We start from the raw sequence: 14,555 nt of genomic DNA, 5'->3' as shown, positions 1-14,555 counted from the left end.
GCACATCTCGTCACGCTTCCAAGGCCTCATGGACAGTGGGCAGCAGCCAGGCTGATTGCCCTCCAACACTTACAAACCACCTGACCACGACCCAGTCCCTTCCTGTCCCTTGCCTCAGTTTCTCGGCCTGCAGCACCTGCCCCACACAAGCCCTTGGGAGGATCACATGACGCGGGGTACGCGAACTTCTAAGCTTCATAAAGGCCGGGGGGTGCGACAACTGCAGTGGGAAGGCAAGCCCCCAGAGGGCAGGCCTCCCAGCGCGTTTCTATCTGCATTGGGCCCAAGTGCCCAAACTCTGGGGCGCCGTCACAGCTGACCTCATAAAGGCCAGTCAGAGAGATGGTCTCCCCCAAGCCTCGGCCCGTCTATTCAAGAGTCTGTGCCTGGAGGCCAAAGACGTGGGTTTGAATCCAACTCTCAATGTGGGAGATGTGCACTGGGATTTTGCCTCTAAGCCCCAGCTTCTGGCAGCTCCTGACCTCTCACTGTCATCTCCCTCCTTCTAGCCTTTCCCAGTTAATCCCCCTTAAAGCTAGAACGCAGTGGCCCTCTCAGATCACCCCGTTTATCCTGCCTAGGGCTTGTCTGTCCACAGTGGTTTGCATCTTGCCTCCTTCCTTAGACTGGGAGCTCCCTGAGGGCAGGGACTGCCTTTGGCCTTTCTTTGTATCCCTGAGGCCTAGCGCAGCACCTGGCACCTGGCAGGTACTGAATTAACACGTACGCACTCGCAGGTACAAGACAGTTCCCCGGCCTCCTTACCTTAAATAGTGGCACGGCGTGCAGCGGCTGCTCCCCCATGCACACCAAATCCACACCAATCCCTAGGAGACAGAACAGACCCCAACTGTCAGATTTGTCGCCAGAGAGGCAGCGTGCAAAGAGTCAGGGCCTGGCTCAGGAGGGAGCGGATGTTTTCCCTCTGCTCGCTCCCCGCCCTGACCTGTGCTGGCCTGCCCCGACCTAGTACAGGACAATCTGGCTTCCCTCGCTTCCCAAGGGACAGAGGGCCAGGCCTCGCCCCTGCGACTCTGGGCCCTGCGCAGAAAGGATGGAGCCCCGTAGGTGGCGGCCTCCTCCTGAGGCCCTGCCTGGCCCCTGCAGCTCCATCTGCCTCCCTCCCAACATAACCTCCATTTATTCTGCACCAATCTTGTTCTAACGTACCATCTGGGTTGTGGGGTACCTCTGGGGAGGTACCCATCTGGGAATGTGGGGTCGCCCCCAAGAGAATGCACAAGAAGGAGCTCTTTGGCCTGGGCCCGGGAGGGACGTGGCAGGCCCTCGATAAGCGCTCAGCCCAAGAGCCGCCCCGGGGGACCCACGCTCCGGAGTGAGGAAGGACAGCCAAGCCCCAGGACGCACCGTTGTCAATCATGCGCTGCTTTGTCAGGATCATGAGCAGCCGGTCCACTTCAAAGACGCCAACCCCGGGGGTGACGACCACTGACATCTGCCCCGTCCGGTCAAAGTTGCGGTTGATATAGTGCTTGTCAAACACTGAAAAACAGCGAGTGCAGGCGGGACCTGCAGCTGAGGGCGTCGCCCGGACTCCACCTGTCAGACCTTTCAGGGCCGGGAGCAGCCCATCCACAGAGAGCTGGGGACCCCGACCTCCTGTCCCTGAAATGACCCTTCGGGAAAACTCCCCCACCGAGCGTGACGGCTCTCCGTGGACCCAGGGGCCACGTCCACAGGGACAAGTGCCAGCCAGGCAGGTGAACATTACAGCGAAAAGCCTGGGACATCTGAGGTCAGAGCACCTGGGTTCAAATCCTCCCTCTGGAAGCCTACACTGCCTCTGGGACCTTGGAAAAGTCCCGTGCTCTCCCTGGGCCTTAGTTTCCCTGCTCTGAAAAACAAAGGGGCTCAGAAGTCCAGGCTAGCTCCAGGACCAGGATCTTAGGACCCTTCCAAATGAGGGCTGCCAGGGGCCTGCCACCTGCTGCCTGACAGAGGCCCAGACAGGAAGGGAACGGAGAACGATACGGTGCAGGCATACACTCCTGCACGCGCACACATGCATACGTGCTCACACACACACATGAATGCTCCCACATGGGACATGTGGCTCCAAGCGTGGGCCATTCCAGAAGACCAGAGGGGAGCCCCATACAGGGGGGTTTCTTGGCAGAAACACCCTCTGGAAGAACTAAGTGCTAGAACCCTAAGAGGAGGGGACCCCGGGCCACATTGCTGGGAGGCTGGCAGCTCCGGCCGCCCGGGTCAGGGGACACAAGGGAATCGTGCTCTAGAAGGAACAGACTGGGAGGGTTTCCCATATGCTGGAAGGGTCTCCTCCAAGGCATCCAAGCTGTGGCCATGAAGCAGGGCCAACAAGGACAGTCACTTCCAGTCCTAGCACAAGGACCCCATCTCGGCATCCCACTTACAGGCCAGAGCTTACGCTCCAAGGCCCGCCCATGGCCCAGGCAGGAAGCCAGAAGGCTCCACACTCACCATTGAACGACAGGTTAATGGCCTCCAAGTAGTTCCCTTGGGCTGAGGTAGAATTGTCACCTTGAGGAAAGCCCTCTGAGCAAAGAGATGAAAGACAAGATCAGCCCCCACACGACTCCAGCCCGCCACGGCTACAGACTGTCTGACCCTCAGAAAAGGGGTGAAGGCGTCATGCTCCACCTCACCCCCATTTCACAGACAACAAGACTGAGGTTCCGTGACCCAGCCGACAGCGAGGGCCTCTCAGTCATCCCCTCTACCCCAACACGGCTCCAAGCAGGCAGCCAGCCCACCCCTCATTTGAACAGCATGAAGGGGAAGGGGAAACCTGCTCCTGGGTCTGCCCGAGGGCCAAGCAGAACAAAGCTAACTCCTCTTCCCTGGGGCAGCCCCCACGCTCAGACCCTCGAAGCTGGGCCCCCATGGAACAAGTCACAGAGAGGAAAGGAGCGCAGGGCCGTGGACCCACAGCTGACACAGCCTCCATGTCCACCTCCACAAGAGGCGACGCTGTCAGCACAGGCCCTCCCCTCCACAGATGTGGATGCTGGGTCCAAAGAGGCAGGGGCCAAACCCATCAATCCCCACACAGCTGATGTGGTGACGAGCCCAGTCCAGGCCAGGCTTGGCTGGCCTCAGATAAGAGACCCACACTTCATCACCAGGCCTGGACATGAGGCACTGCCAGGTGGGGACGCAGCCGTCAGAACCTTCGGGGCCCAGCAACTGCCACACCCCAACAGGGCACCGAGGAGGGTCTGCACTGCGGGGCTGCCTCTCCCTCACCATTCACAAAGCCCCCCCATAAACCACACTCCTGAGGGCAGTGACACGGTGACGGTGCCAGGCAAGGGCAGGGCACACACTCTGCTCGTGGGAACGAGCTGCCCAGGAAATAAGCGAGCTGAGCCACTGCCAACTTGACCTTGGCCAAAAGCAGAAGCAACGGCACCGATGAGGACATCGGGGGGTGACCGACAGTACCTGCCCGCTCCAGCCGCACCAGCACCGGGTACTGGACAAAGAGCTTCTTAATGGTCACTAAGAGCGATGTCCACTCTTCTCGTCTCTCGTTCTGAACCACCACCCTGCAGGAAATATGAAGGGGTACAAAGTGGGTGCTGGCCTCTGGCCCCAGAGAAGAGACGGGGCCCAAGCCTCAGGGGCTCGGACCCAGGTCCAGACTCATCTATCACTCAGGAGTCCGGATCGATTCTGTGGACCCTCACGTCCCCTCCGGCCCTGAGTTCCAAAGGAGAAGACGGGATTCCTGCCCTCCTGGAACAGTCAGAGCAGGAGCAGAGCCCTCGCCCAGGCCTGGGCTCAGTCTAAAACGACCATGGATCACACGGCATCACAAGCACTCCCGGTGGGCCAGACGGAGCGACAACCACCCCCGGCCCCCAGAGGCTTGTAAAGCTGCAGCTGAAGCCGGACCCTTCAGGTGAATCGAAGCCTGGAGCAGGGGCTCAGGCGCGTTCTCAGCCAGTGTCTGAAGGGGTGTCACAGAGAAGGTCTCACAGCAAGAAGGGAGAGGTACAGAAAGGCAGACGCTCACGCCACGCAAGCAAACGCGTCTGGCCAGAGCTGCCCGAGAACGAACCAACCCATAGAGAGGCCCGAGTCCTGAGGGGAGTGAGCTCCCCGTCCCTGGGGTGGCATCCAAGCACAGCCTGTCAGACATGTCAGGGGCCCTGGTGAGGGAAATCCCCAGCACTTCCAGGAGCCCAAGGCTCTGACCCTTCAGAAGGGGGAGGAAGAGAGGAAGGCTCTCAGGAAAATTAAAGAAATACCAGTAACAAGCTCAACATGGGATACTTCTCCAGGACTATTACTATCAATTTTTTTTTAAATATAAATTTATTTAATTTTACTTTTCAACATTCACTTCCACAAGATTTTGAGTTCCAAATTTTCACCCCATCTCACCCCTTCCCCCACCCCAAGACGGCATGCATTCTGAATATCCCTTCCCCTAGTCTGTCCTCTCTTCTATCTCTGTCCCCTTCTCTTATCCCCTTCCCCTTCTATTTTCCTGTAGGGCAGGATAGACTTCTGTACCCCATTTCCTGTATTTCTTATTTCCCAGTAGCATGTGAATACATTTTTTTAAAACTTTAGGTTTCAAGTTTTCTCTCTTCCTCCCTCCCCACCCACCCTCACTGAAAAGGTGAGCAACTCAGTATAGGTTGTACATGTGCAGTTATGCAAAACACGTCTCATAGTAGACATGTTATCAACTTTTTTTTAAAGGGCAGAAGCAGACAATTTAATTTCACAAGTGACTGAATAAAAAAATTATGCAAAGGGAAAGTGGGCTTGGGAAATAAATCTAGTCAAATTGGACACACTGGCCACTGGAAACACAAATTAAACAGAGGTAGCCAATGGATATCGCACTGGAGCACAGAAAGTTCAAATCTAGCTTCAGATACCTCCTAGCTGTGTGACCCTGGGCAAGTCACCTTACTTCCATCTGCCTCAGTTTCCTCAACTGCAAAATAGAGTAAAAGCACCTCCCCCCAACCCCGGATTGCAGTGAGGGTCAAATGAGATCGACTTTGTAAAGCGCACTGCTAATCTTAAAGTGCTCTGCCAATTATCTAGATTAACCCAGATAACAGGAAAGATGTGGGCAGACCCATACCCTCCTGTGCATCTCAGAAAATGGGGGCACCACCAGCAGCAGCATCCCACACCCACCGCCAGCCGGCCAAAACCTACTTGTAAAAATCTTCATAGAATCTGCCTTCATGGTCCTGTTGAATTGAGGCCCGGTGTGTCTCAGGAAACTCATCTGAGGTGGAGAGAGTGGAGGAGGATGGGCCATGACGTAGGGTGGAGGGGCCCTCTCCCTGCCCCCTCCCGCCCCAAGGGCTGGTCCACAACAGTGAGCAGGCTAGAAGGGCCCCCCCAAGCCCCTCACTCCACATGAACGCGCCTCTTGAGATGCGCTGCAATTAGGGGAGTCGCCAGGTCACCATGCGGTTCGGTCACAGGCCCAGAGATGCCGCCATCAAACACAAGCCCAAGGGCAGGACGGAAAGAAAGGCCCCACTGGAGGCCGAAACAGTCCCCACTATACTTCCCATGTCAGTGAGAACCAGAAATAGAACTGGGTGCCCACGCACACCAATATCACGGAATTTTACTGAGTCCAAAGACATATAAGGAGTGAGGAACCCAAGAAGATGCGTGTGACCTGATGCAGACCAAGGAAGCAGAATCAGGACAAGAGACACACAGATGGCAGCGTGAGGGTCTATGGGTGCAGAAGGCTTCAGCCACCATTGGACCCAGGGCAGGGTCAGCTAATGTTTCTCTTTTCACAATGGGAGGCCTGGGGGGGGGGGCACGTCAATATATTTGGAGACAACTATAATGTTTAAAAACAAAAGGTGTCAATGAGGCTGATTTTTAAAAACTAAATATCAAAATTAACCATAGCCAAAAGTTAAACCTAAATTTTAAAGAATAAACTACATGGAACTCTAGTAAGCTTTCAGATGCTCCCCTCAGTACTTTGGGAGGAAAAAACCCTCTGGCTTCGGCTGCTTTGCCCAAACTCTCCTTTCCAGTCCGGCTCTCCCGGCTGGGGGCCCTGGGTAAGTCCAGGCAGGCCATCAGCCTCGCCCCCAGGAGGCCTCAGTCCTGGTGCCCCTGACCCAGGAAAGCGTCCTGGGCCTCTCCTTCTGAGCCTCCTCCTCTATCCTGTCAAATGGCCATGTGTGCCCACGTCTGCTCTCCCCACCAGACTGCAAATGCCAGGAAGGCAGGGCTGGTGTCCTGGGCTCCAATCTTGTCCCCAGTTGGACAGTGGGTAAGATCTGTCACCCCTCATAGCTTTCATGTCCACTTGCCTCACTGGGCTGTCCCACAACTATCCCTCTGAGGATGAGAAAGTGCTAGCCACCGCCACTCCCGGGGGGAGAAGAGACTGCCACTGAGGATATGGCTGGTGAACCTGCGTGTCCTTGCCCTAAGAACAGCCCACTGCGTACAAAACACCGACGGGCCTGGGAGGAAGAGGGAGGCCCTGGTGTCCGGGGGGAGGACGGAGGCCCTGGTGTCCAGGAGGCGGATGGAGGCCCTGGCCTCCGGGGGAGGACGGAGGCCCTGGCGTCCGGGGGGAGGACGGAGGCCCTGGCCTCTGGGAGGCGGATGGAGGCCCTGGACTCCGGGGGTGGACTCACAGGAAAGGGCCAGAGAACAACAGTGAGGGAGGCTGGCGATGAACTCACCAATCGACTTTGCGTCATAGAAAGTCCTAGAAAACAGGACCACGGTCACTTCATGGCTACAATTCTTTTCCTGCACAAGAAGGAGGAGAGTGAGGAGTGGCAGATTTCACAGCGTTCCGGTCACCATCTCACTGAATGCAGCACTTTGTGAGCCCCGAGGAAGCCCCTTCCAGGAAGAAGACGGGTCTGCTCCCCCGGCCCATGCCACAGAAATGGGGAGCGACACCCAAGGCAGGGACAGAGGTGGAGGACGGCGGCCTCATGGTTCTGATACAAGACTTGCTATTTGGGCCACTTTCCTTACTCCCAGTAGAGCTGTCAAACCCAGGGGGCAGAAGCACGGGGACTCCCGGTGATCCGGCTGGGACTGCACCATGCATCGGGGCTCCCTCCCCACCCACTGCTTGAGGACATTCCTGGCCGGCTGGACTGGCCAGAAGTCAGGCCTGGGGAGGAGCAGGGGGGCATCCAGCGGGTCCCTGGCTAGTTCATGCCACCGCACAGGAGTGTTTCCAGGAAGCTCTGAGTTCATCTAAGAGGGATTTGGACCCAGGCCCCTTTCCATCACAGCATGTTCCCTGTGTGACCCTGGCTCAAATCTTTCCCTCTCCAGGTCTCATCTTCATCTGTGAAAATTTGTGCCCTCTCATCCGCCCAGGCTGGTGCACGCCTCAAACGCACGCCCGCCTCTCCCCTTCCCTCTGGCTAAGCCTCTCGTGCCTCGAGAGGCCCAGCCGAGCATTGCTCCTGCCGCCTCCCGCCCCCCGACACTGCATGTCCTCACGGGCCTCCCCCTCCCCTTGTGTCTCCTCTCAACCCCTACCTCACCTCAGAGCTGCTCAGTGCCCACTGGCTTCATCGAGAATTCACTCCCATAAACAGGAACGATAACGAGAGCTAACATTCACATAGCGCTTACTGCGCACCAGGCACCGTACTGAGAGCTTTACGGTCATCATCCTCACACAACCCTGGCAGGGAGGCGCTAACCCATTTTACAGATGAGGAAACCAAGGCAAACAGCTGTGAAGTGACTTGCCCTGGGCCACCCAGCCAGTGAATGTCTGGGGCTGGATCTGAACTCAAGTCTCCCTGACTCCACCCACGCTACTCTATCCATTTCACTACTGAGCTGCCTCTCCCGTCGGAAAAGAAAGTGAATACTCAGGTATTTTTAAACCAAAGGCCTATCCATTTGGCTGCTAATCTACAAGAGCTCTGTCTAGAAGCAAACGCAAATACCCCAGGGTGGACGATCTCATGGATGGTGAGAACTCCTTGTCTGGGAACGTCCCTCCACGCAGGCCACCGCCTGTCTGACTGAGGGTTGGTGCTCAAGTGACCTGCCAGAGTCACACTCACTATTTGGCATCAGAGGAGAAATGCGAACCCAGATCTTTCAGACCTCAAGCTTGCACTCCATGTGCGACGTTAAAGGCTATCATTCCAAATAAAGCCTCACCCACCGCACAGATTCCAAACGGAAATCTAAGCGTACCTTCCACTTGGTAAAGAGGTCAGCAAGGAAACCATTCACAGCTTTTTCAAAATACAGATCTCCTGCAAAGGAAGGAGCAGAGCAAAGAGTTTACGGGATGCAGAGTCTGCTTTTCCCTCTGAACCCCACAGCTCATCTTTGAAAAAGCTGGGGTCCCACCAGACCAGGCAAGACGGGCACGACAGACGGCTGGGGTTCACCTTCACGGGGAACCCTTCGCTCGTTTCCTGACACCCAACCGGGCCTGTGGCACCATCCATAAAAAACGAAGATGGCAGCCTCATCCTGAACAAGCAGAATGGAATCCATTCCTAGAGCCAGGGAGGGCTGTTCCCCAAACATGGTCCTGCCAGCCGCACAGGAGAAAGGCCTCCCAGCCTGCACCCAGCCTGCCACAAAAGCCCATCTTTGTAACCCCCACGTCCTCCTTGGGAAATATAATGGCTGAAGCTCCGCGAGCCCCCAGGCTCTTTGAAGAGTCATAACGTTAGATGAGCAAAGGACAAGGGGAAGACACCCACGAGGCAGCACTGTAACCGCAGCAGCTACAGTGAAGCATTGTAAGGGGCCTCGTGAAGGACACATAAGGCCTATGTGAGATAAGAGAGAGAGACCGAGCACTGGGAACATGGGATGGACCAGTAACGAGAACATGGGGCCGAGGCGACCTCGCCATCCTGGAACTAGAGGATCAGCTGAGTCATGCCTGGAAACAGGACAGGAAGGAGATGGGTAGAGAGGAGCAGCGTCATGCACTAACACTCAGTGAAGGGAATCTAGGAAAAGGCAGGGTTGGGGTGGGAAGATGGTGGAGTCCGCTAGGGTCCAGGGCAACAGAGGCAGCAACAGAAGCGATATATCATCATCCGTTTACTCCAGACCACCTGGAAAGAAAGAAGAACTAGACCAAGAGTCCACTGAAGCGTGACGTTGGAGCGATGGGAGTCTTTCGTGACCCAGACATCTGGCAAAGCAAGCCTTCTGCCAAAGGCAGAACAAGCAGTACTATTCTGATTTGCCTTAATGACAATCTCAACCTTCAGAAGGTGAGAAAAACAACAGGAGAGAATTCTCTTCTAGTCTGATGCTCGCTATTGGAGAAGCTCTGGCTCTTGGGACAGAAACAACGGGAACCTTGGCAAGAAATGACCACAAGCGCCATCTTGGCGCTCACGTCAGGAAAGCTGGGAAAGTCTGGCATGCAGGGTTGAGAGATCTAGCTACGCCCGTCTGGCACAGGAGAGCTGACTTCAAAGGGCTCAGAAGAAGGACATTCCATGGACTCCACGTCTACCGAGGAAACCGGTAAAGAACAATGGAACGCTCTCAAGAATGGAATTCTGCAAATAAAAAGAGGAGTAATCCCAGGGAAGAGGACCCATCTGAAGAGGCCCCTGCAGACACTCGGGCGATGTCCGATTTTAAAAGAGCATCTAGAGAGGCAGGACACAAGGAGAGGGATCAGAGAACAAACACGAAGCAGCGGCAAGGGCCCGTAAGAAGAGCGTCAGGGGCATTGAATGTCAGAATAAGCACGGCCACGGAAGACCACTGAGGAGCACAAAAGGGATGCTAGCTTTATGGGAGAAGAGGCCGACTGAAGACGGGAAGGATCACCACCGGCCAAGTGAGCCCAGATGAAGCAGCAAAGCACCAAGGGAAGAAACAGGGGGTGGCACGTGCCAAGAGGGTCAAACCCACAACCTCCCTTGATGGATACAGCCAAGGACCCTTCACACAAGAGCCCCAGGAAGAGCATCTCTCTTTCACACACACACATCCCTGGCAACTGTCAATGCTTCCAGTCTAGCCCCCTAAACCATCATCCAGAGGGGAAGCCCCTATGAAAAGGGGCCCATCATCAATACCAGCTGCCACTGAGAGGCAAGTAAGGCCAAGAAGGCCAGGAAAAGCAGTACCCCCAGATCACCAGACCTGGCCCTGCTGCTATCATCAAGGAAGAAACCCTTGTGCACCCGGCACGACTTGTGCAGGTGCTGCAGCCCCACCTCCTCAGCAGCCAGAAAGCACTCCCCACCCACGACCGTGGCGCCGCCAAATGATTCTGCACCAGACGCAGACGTGATCTGATCAAGGGGGATGATACTAAAGCAGGGGCACTGCCTTCTGCCCTGCCACCACACCCCACAGCCCCCAGGGCCTTCCTATCCAGCTTACAGCTGAAACCTCCACATGCACAAAAATACTGACAGCAGCTCTTTGTGTGGTGACCAAGAATTGGAAACGGAGGGGAAGCCCATCGACTGGGGAATGGCTGAACAAGTTGTGGTATGTGAATGTAATGGAATACTATGGTGCTATAAGAAATGATGAGCAGGCCGACTTCAGAAAAACCTGAGAAGATGTGTATGGACTGAGGCTGAGTGAAGTGAGCAGAACCAGGAGAATGTTATACACAGTAACAGCTACTTTGTGCAATGACTGACTTTGATAGACTTAGCTCTTCTTAGCAATGCAGGGATCTAAGACACCCCTGAAAGACTCATGATGGAAAATGCTATCCACATCCAGAGGAACAACTAAGGAGTTTGAATGCAGATCGAAGCAGACGATGTGCTCTTTTTTTCCTTCTGTTTTGTTTTGTTTCCTCTTTTTTGTGGTTCTTCCTATTGGTTCTAATTCTTCTTTACAACATGACTAATGTGAAAATATGTTTAATAGGAATGTATATGTGGAACCTATATCAGATTGCATCCCATTTTGGGAAGGGGGGGAGAAATTTAAAACTCAAAAGCTTATGAAAGTGATTGTTCAAAACTAAAAGTAAATTAGTAAAAAAGAAAAAGAAAGAAAGAAAGAAAGAGAAAGAGAGAAAGACAAAGAGAGACAGAAAGAAAGAGAGAAAGAAAGAAAGAAAGAAAGAAAGAAGAAAGAAAGAAAGAAAGAAAGAAAGAAAGAAAGAAAGAAAGAAAGAAAGAAAGAAGGAAGAGAGAGAGAGAAAGAAAGAAAGGAAGGAAGAGAGAGAGAGAAAGAAAGAGAGAGAGAGAGAAAGAGAGAGAGAGAGAGAAGGGAAGGAAGGAAGGAAGGAAGGAAGGAAGGAAGGAAGAAATACACTCCCTTCCCCATCCCCTGCAGCAGACGTGGTGGACAATGGATGTGAAATGCAGCACTCTCTGAGCAATGTGATTGCCAAATACGTCAGTTTTGATTAAATGTTTCTTTGTTACAAGAAGAGCTCGACTCAGGAAAGGTGAGGAAAGAGAAAGGGAAATGACTTTGTGACAAAAGAAGTAACAGATGCTTAAAAAAAACCAGTTCATTCCACACTAAGCTTAGTTCCTTTTGCTGGACAGTAAACTGATAGATCAATTGTTGTAAACATGGTTTATCTAGATTAAAGCATCTGATCCATCCTCTTTCTCTCTCTCTCTCTCTCTCTCTCTCTCCCTCTCTCTCTCTCTGTCTCTCTCTTTCTCTCTCTCTCTTTTATTTTAAAGATAGAGAGATACAGGCTAGACCAGGACTTCTTAAACTTCTTCCACTCACACAAGTGTGGGTCACAACCCACAGTTTGACAAACGCTGGGCTAGACAATAGTATAATTAGATTAAGAACTGGTTGAACGGTCAGACCCAAAGAGTAGTCTCTTATAGCTTAATGTTGATTTGGAAGGAGGTCTCCAGTAGAGTGCCTCAGAGATTTCAGCTTGACTTGGATGAAGGCAGGGGTGGCATGTTTATCAAATCTGCAGATGGCACAAAGCTGAGAGGGAGGGCTAGGTGCCGAAATCTGGATTCAAAAAATCTAGACAGGTCAAACCACTGGGCTAATTCAAATGAGATCAAATGGAATAGGGGTAAATGTTGAGTCCGACACTTGGGTTCAGCAACCTTGCTTCCCATGTACAACCTGGGGGATGCAAGCATGGGTAGAGGACAATTTTTGTCCAGAAGAGCTCTGTGGATTATAATGAACTGCTAGGTCAATATGAACCCATAAGGTGCCATGACAGCAGAGGAGATGAATACAATCTCAGGGAGTGCGGGGGTGGAAATGGCACCCAGAAATAAGATGACCAACCACGATTCTGTTCTCTGCAGTGGTCAAACAATATCTGGAGAACGTGCTCACTTCTGGACACCACATTCTGGGAAGGACAGTGATTAACCGGAGGGTGTCCAGACAAGAGTAAAGGGCACGATGATGAGTCTGAAGTTGGGGCCACAGGGAAACTGACTTAAAGAACTGGGGATGTTTCACTTGGAGAAGAGAAGACTTGGAGGAAGGAGAGAGGAAGCAGGGAATGAGAGGGCTATATTCAAATATCAGAAGATGTGTGTCCTGGGAGAGGGATCCACTTCCATTTGGCCCTGAAAAACAGACCTAGGATCCTCCCAGGCTGGAAAGTGCAAAAAGACAAAGTGAGGGTTGATGCCAAGAACAGCCTGCCCCCAAGAGGTGGTAGGTCTCCCCAGAGATCTTTAAGCAGAAGGTATACAACAGAGAGAATTATTTTTCTGGTTTGAGCTGGACTAGATGGTCACTGAGAGTCCCTCTAACTCAGTTAAGTTCTGCGATTCTGAGAGCTCAGATGACGCCCAAGGGTAGAAGAAATGTGCACAAAATAAAAGGCAACCGGATGATTAGGATTAAAGGATTGCAGAACTGAAGCTGAAAAGGAACACTCCACAGATGAGGAAATTGAGGCCTGAGAGCAAATGACTCACCCAAGATCCCACAGCTGCAAATAGACAACTGTGACTCTGGTATTCCCAATACAGCATAGGAACTAGGTGGACCAGTGGATAGAGCAGTGAGTCTAGAGTCAGGAAGATCTGAATTCTAATCCAGCCTCAGACACTTCTTAGCTATGTGACCCTGAACAAGTCACTTCACTTCTGTCTGCCTCAGTGTCGCCATCTGTAAAATGGGGATGGTAATACCACCTATCTCCCAGGGTCATTGTGAGGAACAAATGAGATAATATTTGTAAAGCTGAGTGAATCCTCTTTGTACAACTGGTAGTTCGATATTGTGGGAAGGAAAAAGAATAAGCTTTTATAAAGTACCTACTACGTGCCAGGCACCGTGGTAAGCACTTCAGAGAAATTATCTAACATGACAAGAGTTAGAGAGGATTAGAAGGTGGGATGGGCTTCAGTCTGCCCCAAGAGAGAGGAAGGCCCCACAATGAGGAGATCGGAGCTCTCTCCACGCCCAGAGCCAGGAGCACCGAGGCTCTGGCTGTCGGGCGGTGAGATCTCAGCACAGCATCGGGGATGACCCGTCGAGAGCCCCAATTCTGAACATCCGCATCCAACAGCAACATTACCGTAAATATCAAAATCCCACATTTCACAGCTCATCTGAATAAATATATAAACCATAGCTGAAGTCGAACGGAACACCACCTGAAAAAAACACAAAGACACAGTCACATTTTTTCAAGGACTGAGGCCAAAGTGCGCTCACATATCACAATAGTAAAAACAGCATTTAACTGGCTTTATAAATAGTGCTTGCTTCCCTCTCCCCACTTGAACTGGCTGGCCCCGTCCTGCCCCCTCGGGCTTCACGTGGATGCAGATACTAATGTCTATTAGAGGAAGCTAAGGGTGGTCACAGTGACCAACCAGAGATGGTGGGGAAGAGGAGGGGGCAAGCATGCAGAGCCCCTCTCATCTCGTCACGCACAGGCATGAGGCATGACGTCCATGGCTATGCATACCTGTGCACCTACCCCTACACACAGAGGCCAGGATCCTTGTGGAGCGGAGAGCTGACAGGGAAGGGGAGGGACCCACATAAGTGAGCAAAGGGACCTTTCCTTCTTTTTAATTTACAAACCACAGAGGGGAACTGATTTAAACCCTTCCCAAGCCTACACTTGGATATAACAAAACACCCCATCACACACGGGCATCATTGTACACGGGACCATACGCTTTTAAGCTTCTGTAAGAGGAAGCCATGACACATGATTTCCCCTCTCCTTAGGGACTTATCATCTCCATGAATGCCAACTGGCCTCCCTAGGCCGTAACACAATGACGCTCTCCCCAGGCCAACGAGGGTCAGAGAGTTAATCAATCACAGGTAGTAAGAGCTGGGAGGGAGCCTGGCTCCCCTGCTCGGGCTCAGGCTGTCTCCCTTCACAGAATGCCCACCATGTGACTTCCCACCAATCCAAATCCTGTCCATCTCTTCACTGAAGCCTTCCCTTACTCCAGACACCAGGATGGGAAGGGAAGGAACAGTAATCCATCTGAGAGGAGTGAGATGCCCCAGGTGCGAGGTCCTAGGATTTACTACAAGAACCTGGGCAAACCATTTCCCTGATCTCAGGCTCAGTTTCCTCCCCTGTAAAACAGGCATGATACTGGCACCAGCCG

General features: G+C 53.0%; 1 protein-coding gene across 10 annotated transcripts in view; it reads right to left on the bottom strand.

The window, feature by feature from the left end:
- The window catches only part of DEPDC5 (DEP domain containing 5, GATOR1 subcomplex subunit), a 117,213-nt gene that overhangs the window by 67,229 nt on the left and 35,429 nt on the right, over positions 1-14,555 (bottom strand). For all 10 annotated transcript variants that reach the window (XM_078154440.1, XM_078154439.1, XM_020996443.2 and 7 more), the window contains 8 exons: positions 13,496-13,574; positions 8,203-8,264; positions 6,705-6,774; positions 5,188-5,260; positions 3,448-3,551; positions 2,464-2,538; positions 1,369-1,503; positions 766-827 (listed from right to left, as the gene is read on the bottom strand). In XM_078154440.1, the coding sequence (XP_078010566.1) occupies positions 766-827; positions 1,369-1,503; positions 2,464-2,538; positions 3,448-3,551; positions 5,188-5,260; positions 6,705-6,774; positions 8,203-8,264; positions 13,496-13,574 (660 nt within the window). The remainder of the gene's footprint in view (positions 1-765; positions 828-1,368; positions 1,504-2,463; positions 2,539-3,447; positions 3,552-5,187; positions 5,261-6,704; positions 6,775-8,202; positions 8,265-13,495; positions 13,575-14,555) is intronic.

The sequence above is a fragment of the Phascolarctos cinereus genome, unplaced genomic scaffold, assembly GCF_003287225.1.
Source record: "Phascolarctos cinereus isolate Bilbo 61053 unplaced genomic scaffold, phaCin_HiC Scaffold_4;HRSCAF=312, whole genome shotgun sequence".
Lineage (NCBI taxonomy): Eukaryota > Metazoa > Chordata > Mammalia > Diprotodontia > Phascolarctidae > Phascolarctos > Phascolarctos cinereus.
Note: the sequence above shows the minus strand (reverse complement) of the source record. Positions and strands in the feature narration are given on the sequence as shown.